This window comes from Rhagoletis pomonella, unplaced genomic scaffold (assembly GCF_013731165.1).
Source record: "Rhagoletis pomonella isolate Grant_MI unplaced genomic scaffold, Rhpom_1.0 Rhpom_scaffold_00001, whole genome shotgun sequence".
Lineage (NCBI taxonomy): Eukaryota > Metazoa > Arthropoda > Insecta > Diptera > Tephritidae > Rhagoletis > Rhagoletis pomonella.
Window position 1 is genome coordinate 12,146,539 of NW_023458555.1, and position 21,709 is coordinate 12,168,247.

The following is a 21,709-nucleotide window of genomic DNA, read 5'->3' on the forward strand; positions in this document are numbered from 1 at the left end:
TTGACAGTAAATTGGCGGCGTGCGTGAATATTAGGTTAGCCTGTAAGAGTGCAGGGGTTGTTTTTTGTTAACTCCAGCTGCGCCCATTCACACATTTTTACATTTGAAAAGACATCGAGCATAATTTTTATATTTTTTATTTATTTAGGTACTTTTTTATTTGTTTTGAAATAAACTTTTATTCGAAAGAGTTGAGAAATATGGTCATCACATAGATTAGGCCGGTATTTGTTTAATATTAGTTTTAAAAACGAAAATGAGGAATCGTGATTAAGTATATGTGACCTGATCTACGGAAAGGGGGCTTAGGTGTCAAAAAATCAATTTTCACTTTTTGGTTGATTCGGATGGAAGATGAGATGCTTTTTCACGTGGTGAAAAGCAGAAAATCCTAACTTCCTTAGAAGTGTACTAAAAATGTAGAGAAAGAAGAGTAAAAATACGACAAAATATACGAGTTGCTTACTTTTAACAGCTTTTTCACAGAAAACTAGTTTTCGCACGTAAGCACCCTTTTCGTAGACCAGGTCACATATGTGGAACCAAAAATTGAGTGAGCGGATAGCCTTTCAATAATTTCAATGCAGATATTAATTGTTTCTCTATTTTGATTATCTACAAAAACTTCAGCGTTTTTTACCAAAATGCAAACGTTTTTATCTTTTAAATTTCCTATTAACATATTTAATATGCTTGCAAAATGATTGACGGTTGAAACCTGTAAACAGATATGCTTGTTTTTCCCTTGAAGAAGCAAATTGAGCTCATTGAAAAGACTGGTTAAGTCGCATAAAAAAGCCAAATTAAAATTAAAATCTAAATTTTTTTGAGCAGTAATGAGTTGCTCATTGGCTGGGGTAGAATCAATTTAAAAAAAAAATTTTAGGAACCTCCTTCCTTAAATTAAAAAATCTTTACAAAAATATACCGCGACTAACCAACGTATATAAAAGCAAATCTCCAATTTACTTTCCAATTCTTCGAGAAAAGTTTTAAACTTTCGATGTGTCAAAGCGTTAGGACCTCCTTTTATTTTATTTATTATATTCACTGCAAATTCTATTGCATAGTTACGTTACCTTAGTAAAAATAAAACTAAAAATAAAACGCTGTGTTATATTTGCAGATTTTTTTTGGATGTATCGATGAGCTTTCAACACATGCACAATATGTGATTGAGTAAGTGTGCGTATGAGTTGGTCGTAGCTGGTTTAGAGCTTTCTTAACAATGATTGTATGGAGACTTTCAATTATAACAGTAATTTCCGGGTTGGTGTTCTTCTTAAACATGATTCGTTGCTAAATTAGCTATACCTTAATAACACGACTTAGCCATGGGGGCTAAACACTCTGTATATTTATAATTAATGTTATTGTTTCATCATTTAATTTATTTTTTTTTTTAATTTAGTTTAAATATGTTCCCCTTATAAAAATAAATAATTTATTTTGTTAAGCAAACAACTGCAGTAAAGTCAATAAAAAGGGCAATTTTTAAGATTTGATTTTTTGTAGAGAAAATTATACATAGTTGTCAACTGAATTAAATGTGATATAGAACTCAAGACCAGTGAGTCTTAAAACCTAGTAGGTCTCATTTTTGCGAAAATTTCCTTATCCCTAAAGAAAATCACAGCTTATTTGACATTTGTCAAAATTTTAATTGAATAATATTCGTGATCATTCGTGGCATTTTAAAAAAGATTTTCTTAGCTTATAGAAATTGACAATCCAATTGACAACGATCAACTGTCAAACTCTTAATTTTACATAAAATTCTTGACTAGCTTATTTTAAAACCTAATAAGTGGCGTTTTAGAAAAATTCAAAATGTCAAAAATTTAATTTGACACACAATTTGTGATCAGCGTGTCTAAAAACCTGAGCGAAAGCACTCTTTAAATGATTTTCTTATTTTTAGAGTAATTGATAGTTCAATTGGAAGCTTATGTGACAGCATTCAAAATTCTAATTTGACATAATATGCGTGTCTCAAAATTTAATAAGTGTCATTAAAAAAGGTTGAGAAATTATAAATCCAAATGACAGCCGTCAACTGTAAAATTTTAATTTGACATTTTCAAAAATATTTTCTTAGTTTTAGAAAAATTTACCGTTGATTTGACAGCTGTCAATTACCAATCTATAAATTGTATGGCAAAATCGGATTTGGCATGACAATAGTACTACTACCCTACAGCTTTATGAAAATTCTAATAGTCATTCTAATAATTCGCATAAATTAGGGCCTCTCCGGCCAATGTGCAGCGCGCACTTCTTCAGGAATATAAAGCGAGCCGCGGCAGCAAGCAGAAAACGACTTTTTAACGCATGGAAAAAGATTCGCACCAGTAATTCTAGCACGACTCTTATCAAGTATAGAAAACGAAATCGCTTGCAATATCGCTAATATCAGACGGTACTCGAATATCATTGCTTGGTAGAGTCAGAAACAGATCACATTCTCATTTTGGAGATGCCAATTATACTCAAAAACTCCGCTATGCGGCTCGTGAACGGATCGAGTAGTCTCACAAACCTAAATGCTTGCTGGGTAGGCACATCTGTAGGTAGGTATGTACTACAATATTTTACTACTCCGGTTGTTATTACAGTTGCCGTGCTTGGTTTCTGTTACGGCTCAATGTTGTTGTAATGACTACCGCATAACAGCCGCATTGTTATTTGGCTGCCTACTGCCTACTGCCTGCTGCTTGGCGCCAGGAGTATAATTTTCAACATCGTAACTGTAATAAAGGTGGTTGGTTGGTTGGTTGGTTGGTTGTACGATATTTGCACTGCTTCGTCATTTCCATCAGCTTCTCTTGTTCTTCGCCCCTTCTTCAGCCATGGCTTCAACTTTAATGTCATCGTCTACATTGCTTGCGGTTGCTGTACTAAATATTTTTTCTGTTACATTTTTGTTATTTTTCATTTATGTCATTCTTATCTTGCCTTTGTGGTTTGACTTTTTTGTAGGCGCATTCGTGCGTATTTTTCCGCTGGAGAGACCCCGATTTGAAGTTTCTGTTTTCGGAATATTTGTGCAAGAATTTAAGCTCCTTTTTATTTACATATTTATGCATATTTAAGTATTTATGTATGTTTTGAGTGGATTTTATTTTTAAATAGTCATGGAATTTTATGTAGGTTTCAATGGATTTTATAAAGTGGATAAAAAATGCAAATTTTGTATATGTTTTAATATTTATTTGCGATAGAATGAAATTTAGCTTAAAAAAATTTAATAACTGTCACTTTGGGGATTATACAAAATGAGAGGTATATAATAAAATGTGGGTCTGAATCACATAATTAAAGCTCGATTCCAAATTTTATTTTGAGATTACGTCACTCAATAACGAGTTCGCTATGAGAACTTAAGTTATATTGAAGGAAAAAAGCTGCCATTTTAATTCATCTGATTCGGGCCATGCTAATTTGTACGAACTCTGTTGTTTCTATGTCAATAGATAGAAATAATTTGAATATGAAGAAAAATGATATGGAGGTTTCAAACCTTGTGAAATGTTTAAAAAGTTGAGAAAATTTTCGTAAAAATTCGAAACTCTTTGATTACATTTTTAGAAGCTCGAACTTTGTACGAAAGTTTGTTTAATTTTTTTAAATATTTTTATTCAAAAAAATATTAAAATAAAATAGTAAAAAAACTAAAGTCTAAAGTAAAAGTAAAACTAGTCAAAACTTGTCAATATGTGGGTGGCATAGTTAACTAAAAAAAATTTATAAATAATTGCGATTATTATTGGAAGTCTTCTGAAGAGAAATAGAGTTTGCCGACCGAAAAATATTGATTTTCAAGAACTCTATACCGTTTCGACGAAAAAGTAAAAAACGAAAACTTCATGGGCTTTGAGGCCGTTTTAAATATCTTATTTTTGTAAACTAAAAAGTACTGTGACTTTCTTGTTCCATTTCGAAATTCCTAGAGGATTAGAGCTTAACATTTAAAATTTTTTTTTGCCACCCTAATCTATGCATTATTTTGATCAAGGCATACGGATTATTTTTATCTTTCATTTTTCATGGCATTCATAGAACTCCAAGCTGGAAGGGAAATGTATTTTTGGACCCAAAACTTCCCGAAAAATCCTGAGTGGTTATCAAACAAAAAATCGCGCGAAAATCATGAAACCTCTTTTAAAATCCCGAAAGGTCTCGAAAATTCCCGAAAAAGATGCCAAACTACACGAAAAGTTGTAAAAAATCGCAAAAGCCACCGGAATATAAAGGTAAACTTCCCGACAAAATGCAGAAAAAAATCGTTAAACTTCCTGAAAAATCACCCAAAATGCCGAAGAAATTCCAAGAAAATCATAAAAAGCATAACCTTTAAGGCAGTGTCACACGATTGGTTCATTTGTACAGATTTGAACATTTTTTATATTGGGCTATTGGTGCAAAATAAAAAAAATGGGGCGATATATTTTTTTGTAGTCACATAATTGGTATAACTTAGCGAACTTCTCTTGAAAAAATTTTAACAAATTGTTCTTCGTGATTTACTTACTTTATAGACAACTCAGTTGAAATGTATAAATTTTGTAAAAAAAAAGTCTGTGAAAGTGTAATTCCTGAATTGGGACTCTTAAAAATTCCATCTGCATAAAAGCTAAGTAATCAAGCTTTAATGCAGCAATAAATTTCTTAAAGCAATTTCATAAAAATTCCACATTATAGCATTTGAGTCTAGCAACAATTCACACGGATGCCGCCATGCCACCATTTTTTGTATTTATGACTTTCTCTCCGATGAATTTAGTAACGAAGCTGATTAAAAAATCGAAAATACTTATCAAAAACTTCAATAATGCTGTGATTTCATTATTTTTTCGATTACTTTTGCGTACACTCAACTTATAGTTTTTTTATTTACTTTTCGCCAACTTTTCTCATTTTGCGCTGTTTTTCCGCTACTTTGCAGTTTTCTTTATTCTTTATTCTTTATTCTTTATTCACTTAAGTTTTTATAATCTCTTGAAATCTTTGCCTGACGCTGGTGCTGGCTCGCAGTCCGTCAGCCAGTTGCCATTGACTTGCATCTTAAAATATTTATTTACTAGCTGCTGCTATGCAATCTATGCGCTAGCGTTGCCGTTGGCGCTGCAATTCGCCAATCACTTAAAACCCATTGGGGAGCCAACAGTGTAGCGGTGAGGAAGCGCACCGCGACACTGCCACTGCTATCAGTAACAGCAACAATAAAAACAAAAATATGTAACCCCATCGCTTTGCATGGGATGCAACAACACCTAAGCAATGCCTGGCCACCCCTCGTAGGCTATGGTGGTGGCTTTACTTTGAACGAAGCATCGTTTTGCTTTTCGCTGTTACGTATCCGCCACGGCATCCGCCACCATTACCGCCTTATTTTCCTCCAAACGCTTCCATCACTTACATATATACTACTTCAGTGTATTAAAGGGGCATCGCGCAGTGTTTTTTGTGTAAGTGAATTTTTAAATTTATAAAAATGGAATTTAAAGAAAACGCAATAAAATGAAAGATAAAAATAGTAAAATAATGATAATGATCTGGACCGAGGATTAAGCTCTGCGTTACACCTAATTGAGTGTTTGTGAGGAGTGAAGATTCTTCGCGCGCCTTCGTATATACAATACTAGTTTAAGTGGAGAGAGTGGGCCCCTTGGCGATGCCCGTTTGCAGAGATTTGTTACAAGTACGAAATTATATAACTCAAATCGAAAATACTCAGAATAAATTAAACTACATCCAATCAAATCATGACAATTGAACTCAAATTTAACCAAACCAAATCGAATCCAATTAAATCAATTGAAATCAAGTGACATCATAGAGTATCAGGTTAAATCAAATCGAATCAGATCAAATCATATTAGATCGAATCAAACCACAACACAACACAACATATCAAATCACATCACATCATTTCAAATCAATCAAATGAAATAAGAAATGGAAAAATCTCATAAAAAGCATTTTGTAAATATATCTAAGCATACAAATATTTTGATTTGCCTATTTTTATGTATCTGATTAGCCAATAGCTTGCAGCTAATAAATTTATGAATTAAATGTAAACAAAAAATGTAAGGGCTATTTCATTGTGACCGGTTGGACATTTGACTCCATAATGTGATCAAATGTGAATTATAATTATGTCGTCGGAAATTGTACAAAAGTGACATATAGTTTTAAACATATGTAGATAAATAACTTATGTGTAAAATTCCTTTAAAAGAAATACCACATAATTTTTGGGGCACTGAAAATCGCCATATTTTAACTTTGTGCACGCAAGGACGAATTTTAGCCAAAACACTTAATTTGGAAGCCATTTTTTTTCTGTTTTGAAATACATACTACTTGTGTACGCTGTCGTTTTCATCAAAAATTAGGCTGATATAATTTTAAGAAAAATATTAAAAAGTATTTGAAATTGGAAGTTAGAGTTGAGTTGAAGTTAAAGTTTCCCTAAACAAAAATTACAGCTTCTTTTATTTTTCTTCCAAATATTTTCCAACAGTTTAATGAAATGAATGAAATGTATTCGTTTAAATAGCTATAGGTTACAATGGAAATAAAGATAATTATTGGAAATTTTAAATTTGGGAATGTATGTCGTTTTGCTTTTTTCCATGGAATTACCCATTAGTAAATTAAGTTAAATAAACGACGGATGCATTTTATGCAAGGCTTTGGCATTTTGAGCATTTTGGCATACATTTGTTTAATACGAATATTTCTATGTTTCTAATTAGTTAAGTTGCAAGCTATACCACTTGTTTATTTATAAATTCGTTAGTGGCAAATTTACAAATGAAATCTAAAAAAATAATAATAAAATAATTACTAATTTGATGCAGGTAATTTATGATTAGATATTTTTAGCATCTGAGTGCATTTATCCAACAAAAAATTAGCTCGCGTACAGTGGCGGGCACCAAAATCCGGACACTTATTAATCGTGCTAAGACTGCGCTGTGTTTAAGTCAGCGATGGGCAGAGAGAGCTTTTACTCTGCACGCGCCTATACGAATTGTATAGAAAGCTTAAAACAGCTTTGCCCGCGGGCAAGGCAGTGCCCGCCACCGGTTTAAGTAAATAAAAATTGTGCTTATTTTTATAAAAATTATAGTTTATCCTTCAATAAAGCCCACAAAAGCCAGAGTTACAAAATTTTATGCAAAATTTAAGAAAATTCTGCAAATTATCATTAAATTTTTTGCGTTTTTTATAACATATTTTGCACAAAAAATGCAACGCTGGTCCTTGTAAGTTTTGTTGAAGGATGAACTATATTTTTATAGAAATATGCAAACATTTTTTTTACTTAAACACACCGTAGTTTGATGTCCACAACTGTACAGGACGGTCAAGAAAAAAGTAAAATCGGGATTTTAATTCGCCCTATGATTGTTCCACAATTACAGCCCTCTTTTTTATATTGAAATCAAAAAACATTTAGAGGTCGCTCAAAGTGCTCAAAGCTTTTCATGTGTTTTATATGAAGAAAAAATCGTAGAAATCGTATATTTATCTTCAGGAGTTTTTCAGTAAAAATATACACAATTTTTTAATATTAACTATTTTTTATATGTGGCTCCACTAAAATTGCCAAAAAATACAATGGGGTGACCCATAAAAAATCGCTGGTATGGTAAAATAAATAATTGGGTATTACTACTGGAATTCTCCTGAAGAGAAACAAAGTTTTCCGGTTAAAAAATATTGATTTTCAAGAATCCTATGCCATGTCCACGAAATTGAGCGACCTCTTTCTAAATATTGTTTGATAAAAACATGGGTATACCTTTTTCGAAATAGAAAAATCCTGGGGTGAGCGCATTAAACTCAGATTTGCCTTTTTTTGGACCACCCTAATGTGCATACATCTTTGGGCAGTAGACAAAACATATTATCTCGAGTTTATATTAACTATTATTGTTTTTAAGGAGAAAGAATAGTGGATATCTATCAAATATTTTAGTACTAACCAGCTATACTAGGTGTACTTTTCCTGTTACTTTAGTAAGTTCTAGAAAAAAATATAAAATTTTTGCACGTAAGTTTGCCATAGTGTCATGCAAAACCAAGCTTTTTAAAACATATGTATGCATAAGTTTATTTTCATAAATAAATGACTCGCTTGTAAAATATAAAATTTTTTTTGTGGCGCACCTTGGTGTACATATAAATTTACACATTAATGTATGTGTGTATAAATGTGTGTCTCTACCTTCAACTTTCACCTTAAGCCGCTACGCTTGTACCATATAACTACATCCAACTTAACGTTCCGCCATTGCTTGTCTGCATGCCTTGCCTCTTCTTCTTTTTCCTTCTTCTTCTACTGTTTACAACCTTCACATACATGCCTTCACCGTTAATGCAATGGATTTTATTTCTTTACTTTCCTTTACCAGTTAACCCCTCAGCTGCTTGATCCTTGCCTTCGCGCTCTCGTTCTCGCCCTAAACTCTTCAGCTAACTTTGCCTTGTTGCCTCAACTTCACCTGTTTCCTTTACCTTTCATGCGCTAACAAACACATGCACGCTTCAACTTTTGCGCTGCCATCACCTGCTTCCGCAATCATCCGCTTTCCGTTCTACACTTTTCCGCTTGCTCTCCTCAACCCATACATACTTACATACTTACGCCACGTTGGCTTTGCTGCGCTATTTACTTTGCTGCTGTGTGAGTTTCTAATTTTCTTTTGTAATTAGTTAATTAACTAATTAATGAAGTTTGTGTTTAAATTATTTGCGCTTCGCTAAAAAGCAAAGTTAAATGAAATGGAAAAAAAAACACAGAAAATAGATTTTTCAAATTGTGCGCTGCTATTTATTTGCATATTTGCTTACCTCTCTTTAGCTGCTGAACTTTTTCAATTCAACTTTTTTTTTGCATAAACAACATTTTTAGTTTGACTTGTTGTTGGTCTATCTGTCTGTCCTCGCTGCTTTTAGTTTACTTCGCCTTTGTTGTTGCTAAATTGTTTCTGCTGCCAAGCTAATTAAATGCAGCATAACAAAACAAAAGAGAAGCAAGCATAAATAGGAATCCTGCAGAGTTCATATGCAGTTGTTGTTAGTGTATTGTTGCGTGCTCTCATTCACTGTTATTTTTTAACTTTTGTTTTTTACTCAGTTGCTCTGCGACTTTTTGTTTTTGTTTTTTTTTTCTCTTTTTGCTTTTGCACTCTGCCGTTGTTACAAATCAGACGCTGTAAAAATTTACTACACAAATCACTCATTCACAACAGCAACAAGAACAACTACAGCTACACGCCCATTTACGCAAATTACACTTACACATGTATGTATGTATGTAAGTCTACCTACGCGTCGCGCCAGCAGCCTATAGACTTGAAACTCGTAAACAAAACGAAAATGAACTAAATAAGTAAGTATGTAAAAAAAAAACAAAATCGCACTACAAAAAAACACCACAACACAACAAACCGCTGCGAATGCAACAAATTCTGACGCTACATTTTCGTCCTCCGTTTTTCGTACTACCATTCGCACTTCGTCATTTCACGCGCGTCATCCGCCATCCGCAGAAGCACCACTGACGTCCAAAAACAATGCCGCTCCAATAGTCACTGCCAGTTATGCTCGTCGATGGAGCAGCATAAGGCCACTGAAACACACCAGTTGACGTTGGCTCTGTTGCTGCTGTCGGTGCTGCTGTTGGCGCTGGTGCTGGTGCTGGTAGTGGTGTGACGCTGCCAAACTGAACCGAAGCCAGTTGGACATGTGTCGGAATTCAACAAGAAGCAAAGCGACAATCTACGAACATTTCACTGTGACGACGCAAATATGAAGGATACACGCTGAGGAGGGGCAGCAGGAGGCGCACGAGGCGGCGTGGAAGTAGATGAAAACAAGTCACCTCACCTAACAGCAAAGGCAAGTACGCAAGGCCAGCTTACGACGAAAGGCAATGGCACAACAACAATGACACGTCGGCAGTAACGATGACAACAACAAAACAAAGCCGACAATGTGTTACACGAGTAGTTCGAACGATTGACGACGGGCGGAAGGACGAGGTCGTCGACAGCAGCGCGGTTGGCGGCAGCGATTGGCGTTTCAGTACAGTAAAGTAACAGTAGAATACGGTTAAATAAATAATAGAAGTACATACTCGTACATATGTTATGTGCGGCAATGGCGACTCGAACTGTACGCTTTTGAGAGAAACATAATGCAAATGAACATGTAGTGGAATAAAATAGGATAGGATAGAAGGATAGGATTGAATAAAATAGGATAGGTCAGGCTAGTAGAATTCGATGGGATGGTGGGTTAGGATGAGATAGGACAGGATAGATTAAGATAAGATGCGAAAGGAAATGTTGGAATAGGACACGAAATTGGAGTAAGCTGGTAAAAACTAGAGGTATGGATGCCCGATGATATAAGAAGGTCGATTTTTCTGCAAACTTCCTTGGCTCCCTAAATAATCTGGGAAATCAACCAAGATATATGGAAATAGATTAATCTTAACATTAAAAGGCCGCAAAGATATTGCGGTGTTAGCAGTTAAATTTTCGTAAAAAAATCATAGAAAGACTAGTAGACCCACATATTAGGGATAAGCTGAGACCTGTAACTCCATAAACTCCATAACACAACACCCAGTTTGCGTATGTCAACGGTAAATCGACAGATCGACCTAAAGTATATGGTTGGTAAGATAGAAAATGAAATCGAGTTTAAGGAGGTTGCTCTATGTGTCTTCCTGGACATAGATGGTGCTTTTGCTAATACCAGCTGCGAATCTATCTCAAGGGCACTGGTCCAATGAGGCAGAGATCTGTCCACTGTCGGTTGGATCGTACCATGCTTCGTCAGCGTGATATCACATCGCGCCAAGGAAACAGCTCCGTTAACATCAGAGCAATAAGAGGTTGCCCATAGGGAGATGTTCATTCTCCTCTACTCTGATCTCGCGCCGTGGATGACCTCTTAACCCAACTACAGGAAAGTGGTTACGATACTATTGGTTATGCGGATGACCAAGTAATTATTTTGAAGAGAAAATTTGGCGCAATGTATCAGGCGTTATTAGAACCATTTACAAGAAGGTACAAGCCGAACATTAGTTCGCTTACCCTTGGTGAAACAGTGCTTGAATACGCTAACGAATTCCAATATCTCGGGGCTACCCCGATAAGAGACTAAGTTGGAGTTCAAATGTAGATAAAACTCTTTGAAAGGCTATACCAAACCCCCATAGTACCGTGGCCAAAAACGCTGAAAAAAATCGACCACTTCACGTCTGAACAAACTCCGAAGGATTGCTCTACTGCTGCTGACAGGAGCAATGAGAACGTGTTGAACCGCGGCCTTAGAGTCGCTCCTATGTTGGACTCCTCTCCAAATTCTGACAGTACTTTTAAAAACAAGACACAAAAAAAAAATATTTTGTCCAAAATACCAGATCTAGGAATCAGCGAATTCTCCGATGCTATGCCAAAAGAAATCTGCTTTGGAAGGAAATTCAGGTCAAAATTCCAGATCGATATGTCTGATCAAAGGGTTTACGAGAACTAGATCTCAGATATGTATGTACTTACACTGGAACACAGGCGTATCAAAGATGCAGGGCAGAGTACAAGCGGGTGTCTTTGGACCTGCCACCAAGCTTTCTATTGCAATGGGTACTTGGGCCATGGTCTTTCAGGCCGAGGTACTAGCAATCTCAATTTGTGCCAAACTGAACCTTGACAAGGGTTTAAAAGGCATGTTTCAAGATATCTTTTCAGATAGCGAGGAGTGCTTTGACGCTCTCGAGCTCTTGGCAGCAGGGAACACGGTACTGCTATGCTGACCACTAGGAAACTGCTGGAACGTGGGTAACGAAGCCGAATACGAATTTACAAGGGAAGGATCATCGCCTGTACATGTGTGGCCGGAAGCGTTTTGTGGGCTTAGTTGGTCCTCCTCGAGGCTAATAATGGAATCGTGAGTAAACTCAGAACGCAGTAAGTACTGCTGCATAGATGTAGGCGGCCTTAGACAGATCAGACAAATCTTTTCAACATACCCGACCTGCGCCATCACCTACTCTAGATGGGAGACGGATTGCCGCGTTTGCCTTGAAGACGAGGAGACGTCAGTGCTATATTATCGGAGATAATTAAGATGCTGCAAGCTCTTTTTTTATTAGTTGTTTAGCCAAATAATGACAAAATCAACTTTGCATAGGTAAATCATATGTATAATTACAATTGTATTATGCATTATTTAAATGAAAAAATAGATGCAAAATTTTCACAGAGCGTTGTAGATTTTTAATTTTTCCGCAAAACCGTAGTAAATTTAATACGCTGGGAACACTGTTTCAGGAACTGGAACAAACGGAACTATGGAGCAAAAGGAAACGGTGGTTAGCGCCATCTAGCGAAAGAATCAAGCAAATATGCTTGAATAAATAAGTAGGCTGAAGCAGCAACACTGGTTTGTGAAGGGGTACAATCTGACGTTTTCCAGTAGTGCATCTTAGACCCAAACCGATAAGGTGGTGAAATATCCATTTGACGTGGTGAAATATTGCAAAATCTGACGTTTGATTTCTCCAAATTATTTATTCTGTTTACATTTCTCGATAAAATAAATAAAAGAAAAAGAACTCTGTTTTAAGTGGTGAAGTATTGCAGAAACAAAGAAAATTAAATAAAAATCAGACAACAAGAAATGCATGATAAAAACATGACCAAATGAAATAAAAATTAAAAAGTGCAAAATCCCACAGAGAAAAGTGCGTCGGATGTTACACAAAATAAACAACTGACGAAAGTTCTGGAAAAAGTGCATAAAAACTGCAACAATATTGTAATAATAACAACCAATGCCCACTCAGGTATCTCTCTGCGTTATCAAAATCGAAATTGATCCACAACTGAATGAGGATTTAGGTGCGTATATCAAAAAATGCATTCCATTTATATTCCCTTTTAACACAATGCATTTACTTCCAGAGCCTGGTGCAACCTCCGCTGAGCATCCTACAAACCCGCGCATGCTAAAGGAGCGCGAGCGTGACCGTGGCTTGCGACAATCTAGAGAAATTATAATCGAAACCTACACAAATCAGTTGTGGGCTGGTCAAGAACAGCTGCAGCCAGTAACAAAAATCGAGCAACAGGCAGGTGGTGCGATGATGGAAATGAGCGCTGAACGTAAGCGAAATTTTCGTGCTACAGCTAGTGGTTCACGTGAGGCCACACCACTCGAGGAAGGGCAGTGTGCACCTGAATTTCCAAAGGAGATTGGTTTCTACTCTGGCAATCCGGAAGTAACTAATGGTATAGTGCACTTGTACAAGAAAAAGTGAGTATGTCTCGGATTTTAGATTTATCTAAATTAATATTTCTTGGTTTTTGTAGTGAGCGCAAGGAGTTAAAGGAGGGCCCATCGGACATTCTTTGTCTTCTCGCGGTGCCTGCAAGTGTAAACTGCCATGACTTGCTGGACTTCGTGGCGCCCTGTCAGTCAGAAATGCGTCACATACGCATTGTGCGAGATGGTAGCCCCAATCAGTTTATGGTGATACTAGAGTAAGTGAAGGGATATTTTCTGCAACGAATTTTGTATTCAACTAATTGTTTTTCAGATTTCGCTCAAATACCGCTGCTTTGGAATTCTACCAGTCCTACAATGGCGCCGCTTATAATTTGCTTGAACCAGACTCACTCTGTCACGCCGTTTGGGTGTCGGAAATAGAACGCGGTGGCAATGCTGGGCCACCAGCTGGCCACACCGAGCTGCCTAATTGCCCAGGTATAATAATAGCTCTAATTACTCACTTACATAAATACTCAATACTGATTTATTTTGTTGCCAGTCTGTCTTGAGCGCATGGATGAGAGCGTCGATGGCGTCTTGACCATACTCTGCAATCATGCCTTTCACGCAAACTGCCTTATCAAATGGGGTGATTCGACGTGCCCAGTGTGCCGCCATGTGCAGACCCCAGAATTGCTTGAGAACTCTGTTTGTATGGAATGTGAGGGCACAGATTCACTATGGATTTGTCTGATTTGTGGTCATGTTGGTTGTGGGCGTTATCAAGGTGGTCATGCTGCAGCACACTATCGCGCTACTAACCACACTTTCGCCATGCAGTTGGGCACTTCTAGTGTTTGGGATTATGCAGGTGACAATTTTGTACATCGGCTCTTTCAAAATAAGACTGACGGCAAGCTGGTAGCTACTGCCAATGATGAGGGTGAAGAAAAGATTGATTCAATGCAGTTGGAGTTCACATATTTACTCACTTCGCAATTGGATACGCAACGTCAATACTATGAAGATCGCTTGGATCGTATAGAGAAAGAATGGCGCGACTTCAAGTCAGGAGCCGATAATGCCAGCAGCAAAGTCAGCGCCTTGGAACAGAAAGTACTAACCCTGACCAAGGAAAAGCAGGCTCTGGAGCGCAAGTTGGCGCAGAATACTACAAAGTAAAAAACAAACACTTCTTAAAGGGAATATATTTTATTAAAATTTGGATATTTTGCAGATTGAAAGAAGTACAAAAGCAGCTCGCCGAGGAAAGTGAATTCTCTAAAACTCTACAAAGCAATCACAGCTCTTGGCAGACTAAATATGCAGCACTTGAAAAACAATACAAGGACTACAAAGAAGCGCGTGAGGCTGAACTCAACGATGTCAAGGAGCAACTGCGCGATATAATGTTTTATATGCAGGCACAGAGCAAGATTGCTGATTCTGAGCTAAAAGACGAAATTGTTGGTGGCACGGTGGTAGTGCCGGAAGTAGATGCTGCTAGCACTTCGACTGGCAAAGGCGGCAGGCGCAAGAAGAAACACTAAAATGCTTTTAATAATTATTCTCATTTAAACTTTATTGCATTAGACATTTTAGTTGGTTTTTGTAATTGCATTAATAGAGTTTTTACTGTCTGAAGCATATTTTCATAGACTTAGTAATTAAACGTGCATATACACATACATACTAACATTCAAATTAACTAAAGTAAATGCTATATCATGTAAGTTAACTTTTTAGAACCAGATTAAACCTTTGTAATGTGATTGCTGATTTTATAAATGTGCATACCAACCTTCATGCAAACATACACATATTGCAAATATGTAAATTCATATACCGTAATAAATACATATATGCGTCTTATATTTGTACATAGACGAAATCAACGGCGATCCTTTTTATCACTTGAACGAAGTAGTTCAAGCTACAATTGAGGATAAACGTCGAGGGCGAGGCAAAATTGGCCGGCAGGTTTTTAATTATGCTGCACCTATTTGGTCACCCAAAAGGGTCTAGTTGGATGCAGTGGACAACGCTTCAGCGAACAACGAGGGTATCGCTCCCGATGTCTTCCGAAAACCAACTGCATAGCGGGCCATCTATGCGCCAGTTAAGGAGCACAACTACGCTAAGCAAACAGTTTCTGGTTGTCTGCTACCGTCTTCCTCATTCTGTACCACCACCAACGTGGAGCACATCAAATACTTTCAGGGCTGGGGTATTCGCATCCATAGGTAGGATATGCTATAAAGCTCATGCTTCTGAGCTATACATCACAAAAGTCACGTTGATTCCCTTTCAAGTTTAATTTTGGTAATATGTATTAACCAATTTTTGGTTGATTTTTTTCTCAGTGTTATAATCTTGGCACCATCAGGCTGGTTACGTTTTAGCTATAAATAAATAGAAATTTGATTCACTAGTTCGGACTTTTCTGCAAGGTATATAGGCTCTTCCTCTTTTAATGTTTGTATGCTCACAAATTAGCCAAGCCGGGTCCTAAGTGAAAAGGCTCCTAGGTGCCACCTTGCCCTTCACGCTCGATGAGAGCTTGTCCGCCATATTTTAATAGAATCTATTGAAATTTTATATTCTATAATCAAGACTAAAGAGTTTAAAGATTAAACATCCAGTATGAATATACTATATATTTATGCATGTATATATACATTAGGGTGCATCATACTGCATACAAAAAAAAGTTATAAAATAGGTTCTGTTATTCCACCGGAGTTATAAAATTTAATATAAATTCTTTAAGGCTTCCGCCAAAATATTTTGGAAAAATATTAAGATTTAATGTTTGCATCCAATTTTTTAAAAATATTATCACCGTACTTAAACTAAATAATTCGATTTTTTTTTAGAAATTTTCAAGTCGATCCAGTTCAGGTTATTCTTAATGTGTGAAATATTTTGGCTTAAAATATAATAAATTTTATAATGCCAGTGTAAAAACGGCAACTTTGTTTATGAGGAACCCCAATAGGTACATGCATTGATATTTATACTCGTACTAACAGCACCCAAATCACAACCATTAAACAATTTTGCAACTTTTTAAAATGCAAAATAGACAAAGCGCGCGCAAATGTCTTATTTCGCATTTAGTTACTTGAACGAGTATATGCAATTATATGCGCATTAGGGTGGTTCAAAGTAAGTTAAGTCGGAATTTCAATGATCTTACCTCCTAGGATTGTTCTATGTCGAAAATAAGTACACCCCTTTTTTTTTATTTTGAAACCAAAAAATATTTAGAGGTCGCTCAAAGCGCTCCAACTTTTCCATGAATTTTGTATGGGGAAAAAACAACTTTTCGTGGAAATGGTATGCAGTTCTTGAAAATCAATATTTTTCGATCGGAAAACTCTGGTTCTCTTCAGAAGACTTCCAATAAAAATATCCAAATATTTATTTAACCATTTTTTAATATCGAAGACTTCTAATTAATCCCCCCATTGCATTTTCTGGCATCTTCTAGGGGTTTTGGCGGTTCTATAAAATATAGTTACTATGAAAAAAATTGTTAAACAATTAATTGGGTTTCATTATTGGGAATCTGTTGAAGAGAAACAGAGTCTTTCGATCGAAAAATATTGATGTTCAAGAATTCCATACCATTTCCACGAAAAGTTCTTTTTTCCCATACAAAATTCATAGCAAACATTGAGCGCACATTTTTGGACCTCCCTAATGTGCATGCATACAAACGCTTGTCTGTTTTTCACTAATCACTGTAGAATCTATTCGAAGTTCTTAATTCTGTTTGACTGACCTTGACCCTCGCAAATTAAATAAAAATTATTTATGAGTGTATAAATCGGCATTTGTATATAAATATAGAAATGTATATATTCATGCCGACATACATATGTATGTATGTATGAGTATAAGTACACATGTATACTATGTATAAGTGACAGAAAAAATCTTTGTTTGCAAAAATACATATGTATGTATGTAAATATGTACACTCATTTATACGATCTATAAAATTATGACTAATTTTGTCGTTTGTCGGTAGCTTAGTACGTAAAATAGTAGGTACATATAATTCAAATTTTGCAAATATATACACGAAAATATACAAAATTGTATAACTACTTTTAAAGGTTGACTTAACAGTTGAGGGGAAAATTTAGTTCTCTTTTACGTATGTACCTATTCATATTTTTGTATTTATGTATGCATTTACTTATGGACATATACTATTTACATTAGGGCGGCTTACTTTTTATGGAACATTTTTTTCGACATCCTTCGCAGCAGATCAGGGTCCTACATAATATTCTAAAGAAAAAATTTCGAGCACCCAAATTTTAAAAGAAGCTACCGTTAATTAATACCAAGTTAATATGAAAATTAATACTTACTAAAGTATTATTAATGATATTTTGAAAATAAATTTTTTAAATAATTTAAAATGTAATTGTTGTTGGTTGCTTTAAAAAATTTAGATTTATTTACAAAAAAACACAGTCAATTTTCCTATTAAATAACTTAATAATAAAAAAAACTATTTTTAAAGCAAGCTTACCAAATCGAACCTTAAATATGAGTTTCACTCCTGCGCCATCTAGCGGATTAATTCGTCTTTCATATTGCATTGTCATCGGATTCTGAGTTAATTTTTTGAAGAATCCGAATCTGCTGAGAAGGATGTCGAAAAAATTAACTCACCCTAATGTAAATGCATGCATAGGAATGAAGTAAAGTTATCCCCCCGCTTCGTGACAGTATCCCATTCTATTTCCAAAATATGTATGTATATACAAAAATTTTCATATTTTACAATATTAAAGTTTGTCGTTTTGGGCTGATATCAAGGCACATTAAACAGGTAGTATCAGTAGAGCAAAAACAACATTTGCGTGTATTTTGTTATTGTTGTTGTTGTAGCGGCTACAACAACCCCGCCCAGATCGGTTGGTATCTAAGCCGTTGTCGTCAAGTTCCACTAACGGCAACCCTAGGAAGCGTGCAGCTTCTGCGGGGTTTGCCCATAAGGACAAGGCCGTTAGGGATGTCGGGTTTGCCGGGCATGCGAAGAGATGTTTCGAGTCATGTGGGGTCTCTCCGCATGCCGGACATTCGTTCGGCACATCCTCATTCAGCCTACTCAAGTAGGAGTTTAACCTGCTGCAGTAGCCGGAGCGAAGTTGTGCGAGTGTGGTGCGTGTCTCCCGAGGCAGATGAAGCTCCGTCTCGTCTATGTCCGGGGGTGGTGTGCCTAGAACGGCATTCACAGGTCTAGAGTCTACATAACTCGAGACTGAGTCCCTGTGAATGCCGTTCAGGGCCTGTCTGTAAGCTGTCGGGTCCAGAGGTTGCTTAATGAACCTCTGGACTTCGTCCGTTAGTTCATATAGATGCCTCCTGACGTGCCTAGGCGAGGGCTCCTCTGCAAGCAGCTGTCTGCTTGGGTGGCCACTTCTGTGGCTCCCGATCAGGAACTGCTTGCAGAGCATTATATTATGCTCCTTTACCGGGAGCATTTGCGCCTCGCCGTGCAGGTGGTGTTCAGGCGACATCAAGAGGCATCCCGTCGCTGTCCTCAGTGCGGTGTTTTGTACAGTCTGTAGCTTCGTCCACTGCGTCCTACTAGTCCCTGGCGACCACACTGGCGCTGCGTAGTTCAAAACCGGCCGGCCTATTGCCTTGTATGTTGCCAGCAACGTATCTTTGTCTTTGCCCCAAGTACTGCCGGCTAGCGACTTGAGGACCTTGTTGCGGCTCTGTACTTTATTGACAATAGCGGTTGAGTACGCAGAGAAGGAGAGCAGGCTGTCGAATGTTACTCCGAGTATTTTGGGGTTATTCACCGTCGGAATTGGTGTGTTATCGACGTGAATCCCCAGCGGTAGCCTGACCTCCTTCGTCCAGGTTGTGAACAGGGTCGCGGAGGATTTCGTAGGGGAGAGGGCTAGACACTTTGCAGTGAAGAAGCGAGAAAGTTCGGAGAGATAGCCGTTTACTTTCGAACACAGGTCATCAATTCCATTCCCAGTCGCCATAATCGAGCAATCGTCGGCATAGGAGACAATCGAGACTCCCTCTGGTGGTTGAGGGAGCTTTGAAATATAAAAGTTAAACAGTAGCGGGGAAAGGACACCACCCTGAGGAACCCCCTGTTTTATTTTTCGCTGCTTACTCGTTTTGTCTCTAAACATTACCGACGAATGTCGACCACTTAGATAATTTGCCGACCACCGTTTGAGCCTCTGTGGGAGAGAGGAGGCCTCTATATCTTCTAGTAGCGTGGAATGGCAGACGGTGTCAAACGCCTTTGACAAGTCCAACGCTACTAGAATCGTTCTCTCACAGGGACGGTTACGGTTAAGGCCACGAGTTATCTGAGTGTTTATGGCGTTAAGTGCTGTTGTTGTACTGTGCACTTTACGGAAACCATGCTGATGCTTCGCTGGGGTCAGGTGATTTGTGAAGTACGGGAGTAGCAAGGCCTCGAGTGTCTTCGCTACCGGGGAAAGGAGTGTAATCGGACGATACGAATCTCCTTTGTTGGCAGGTTTCCCCGGTTTGAGCAGTGGGACCACTTCCCCACCTTCCAGATGTCTGGGATGATGAGAGTGGCCATTGACAAATTGAGGACCTCCGTTAGGTACGCTACCCCCCGCAGGACCCAAATTTTTCAGCATCAGCATGCATATTCCGTCGGGACCCATGGCTTTGGAGGCTTTCGCCTTCCCGATGGCCATCCGAACTTCACCGCAAGTGAAAGCAAGGGGGCACAAGTTGTTGGCAGTTTGTGCAGCCTTCTGGTCACTCGACGATTGGCTTTGTCCACCGGAGGATGCAGTATGAACTGCCGGCTAAAAAAGCTCGCGGAAATTTCGACTCTGTCGTCGTGCTTCGTCGGATTAGACAATGACCTCACGGTTGACCAAAGCTTGCTCACACCAGAGGTGAAGTTACAAGTCTTCAGATGCTCCTCCCACTTCTTCCGCTTATGTACGTTTACAAGTTGCCGAATCTCCGCGTTGAGATCCCTGATACGGGGATCTCCGGGATCGGCCTGACGAAGGCTATCACGCTCATTGGCTAAAACAGCCGCTTCGGCAGGGAAGTTTGGACGTGGGTCCGATATACACCCTGCCGGTATGAAGCGAGCTGCAGCAGCAGTGATAGCCCTGCGGAACTTACGTTCACCGAGATGGACGTCGGTTGGTGTGGGGAGCGATGTGAAGGTGTTTTCAGTAAACTCCGCGTAACCTTTCCAATCAGCTTTAGAAAAGTTGACATAGGTCCGGTGTTTGGCGGAGGCAAAGTCGGTTGGTTTATCAATCGAGATGACTATGGGTAGATGGTCTGATGCTAGAGTCAGCATAGGTCGCCACGTTATGCTGTTTATCAGACCAGCGCTGACTATTGTGATGTCTGGCGAGCTACTGCAGTTACCCATAATCCTGGTGGGTGCGTCGTCGTTCATTATGCAGAATGTCGAATCGTCTATCTGCTCAGCCAAGTCTGTTCCCCTACGATCGTTTGACAGGCTTGAGTGCCAAAGATCGTGGTGCGCATTAAAGTCACCTACTACCATACGGTTTTCACCTCTGAGGAGCGCACCTATATCCTGCCGGGCAACAGGTGACAGGGGGTATGTATATGTTGAATATTTCGAGCTCGACATCGCCTGACCGGATAGCGATGCCCTGACATTCTAGAGTGGTATCCCTGCGGTCGATGTCTGCTTCGATAAGACGATACTGCACGGTGTGGTGCGTGATGAACGCTAGGCCACCACCATTATCTCGCTCGCGATCTCGACGGTGCACGTTGTACCCGGCGCAATTCAACAAAGTTGAATTGCTGTGCAACTTCGTCTCTTGGACCGCAGCTATTAATATACCATGCCGACACATGAAGACGGTTATCTCCTCAATCTTGCTCTGTAGCCCGTTACAGTTGAATTGAAGGAGCTTCATGTGGTTCGGGAGACGTGTCGTGATGTGGGGTGTGAGTGAGGTGTATGTTCTTGCCGCCGTTGGCTGTGTGTGCTGCTGAGGTGATTGCCGCCCTGTGGTGGTGGTGGGGGGCATCGCAATTGACGTCTGCGACCGAGCAGCGCAACACGGGCCCTCGAAGTTCCCCGTCCAATCTCGCGTGGTACGCAGACCTGAGCATGCCCTAAAGTGGCACCAGCCAAGGCAGGTGTTGCACTTGACTGATGTCACATTACGGAATATCCTGGTCTGACATACCGTGCAGATTGTAGGGGGAACCAGGAGTTGTTGGCGGCGGCGCGTGGGTGGTGGTGCGGTAGTGTGTGTTATGCGGTCTGTGGTGGCTATGGTACGGTCTGTGGTGTTATTTTGTTGTTGTGTTGTGGTGACTGTGTGTGGCTGCTGTGTGAGTGTGTGGGGCTGCACGGGCGGAC

General features: G+C 38.5%; 1 protein-coding gene and 1 long non-coding RNA gene across 3 annotated transcripts in view; one reads left to right on the top strand and one right to left on the bottom strand.

Annotated features, from left to right (window-relative positions):
- LOC118739136 overlaps positions 1 to 9,727 on the bottom strand; it is a 47,434-nt gene extending 37,707 nt beyond the window's left edge. Inside the window, exon 1 of the long non-coding RNA XR_004992987.1 lies at positions 8,869 to 9,727. This is a non-coding gene — a long non-coding RNA (uncharacterized LOC118739136). The remainder of the gene's footprint in view (positions 1 to 8,868) is intronic.
- A 2,835-nt stretch (positions 9,728 to 12,562) lies between these two features.
- LOC118739142 (BRCA1-associated protein) lies at positions 12,563 to 15,120 on the top strand. Of its 2 annotated transcripts, none has more exons than XM_036470320.1 (6): positions 12,563 to 12,936; positions 12,996 to 13,347; positions 13,404 to 13,574; positions 13,631 to 13,797; positions 13,862 to 14,480; positions 14,540 to 15,120. In XM_036470320.1, the coding sequence occupies exons 2-6, from the start codon at positions 13,037 to 13,039 to the stop codon at positions 14,850 to 14,852; spliced, it is 1,581 nt and encodes a 526-aa protein (XP_036326213.1). In that variant the 5' UTR covers positions 12,563 to 12,936; positions 12,996 to 13,036; the 3' UTR covers positions 14,853 to 15,120. The 2 variants fall into 2 exon arrangements, with proteins under 2 accessions (XP_036326213.1, XP_036326205.1); XM_036470312.1 differs by having other exon boundaries at positions 12,563 to 12,932.
- The last annotated feature ends 6,589 nt before the right edge of the window (positions 15,121 to 21,709 follow it).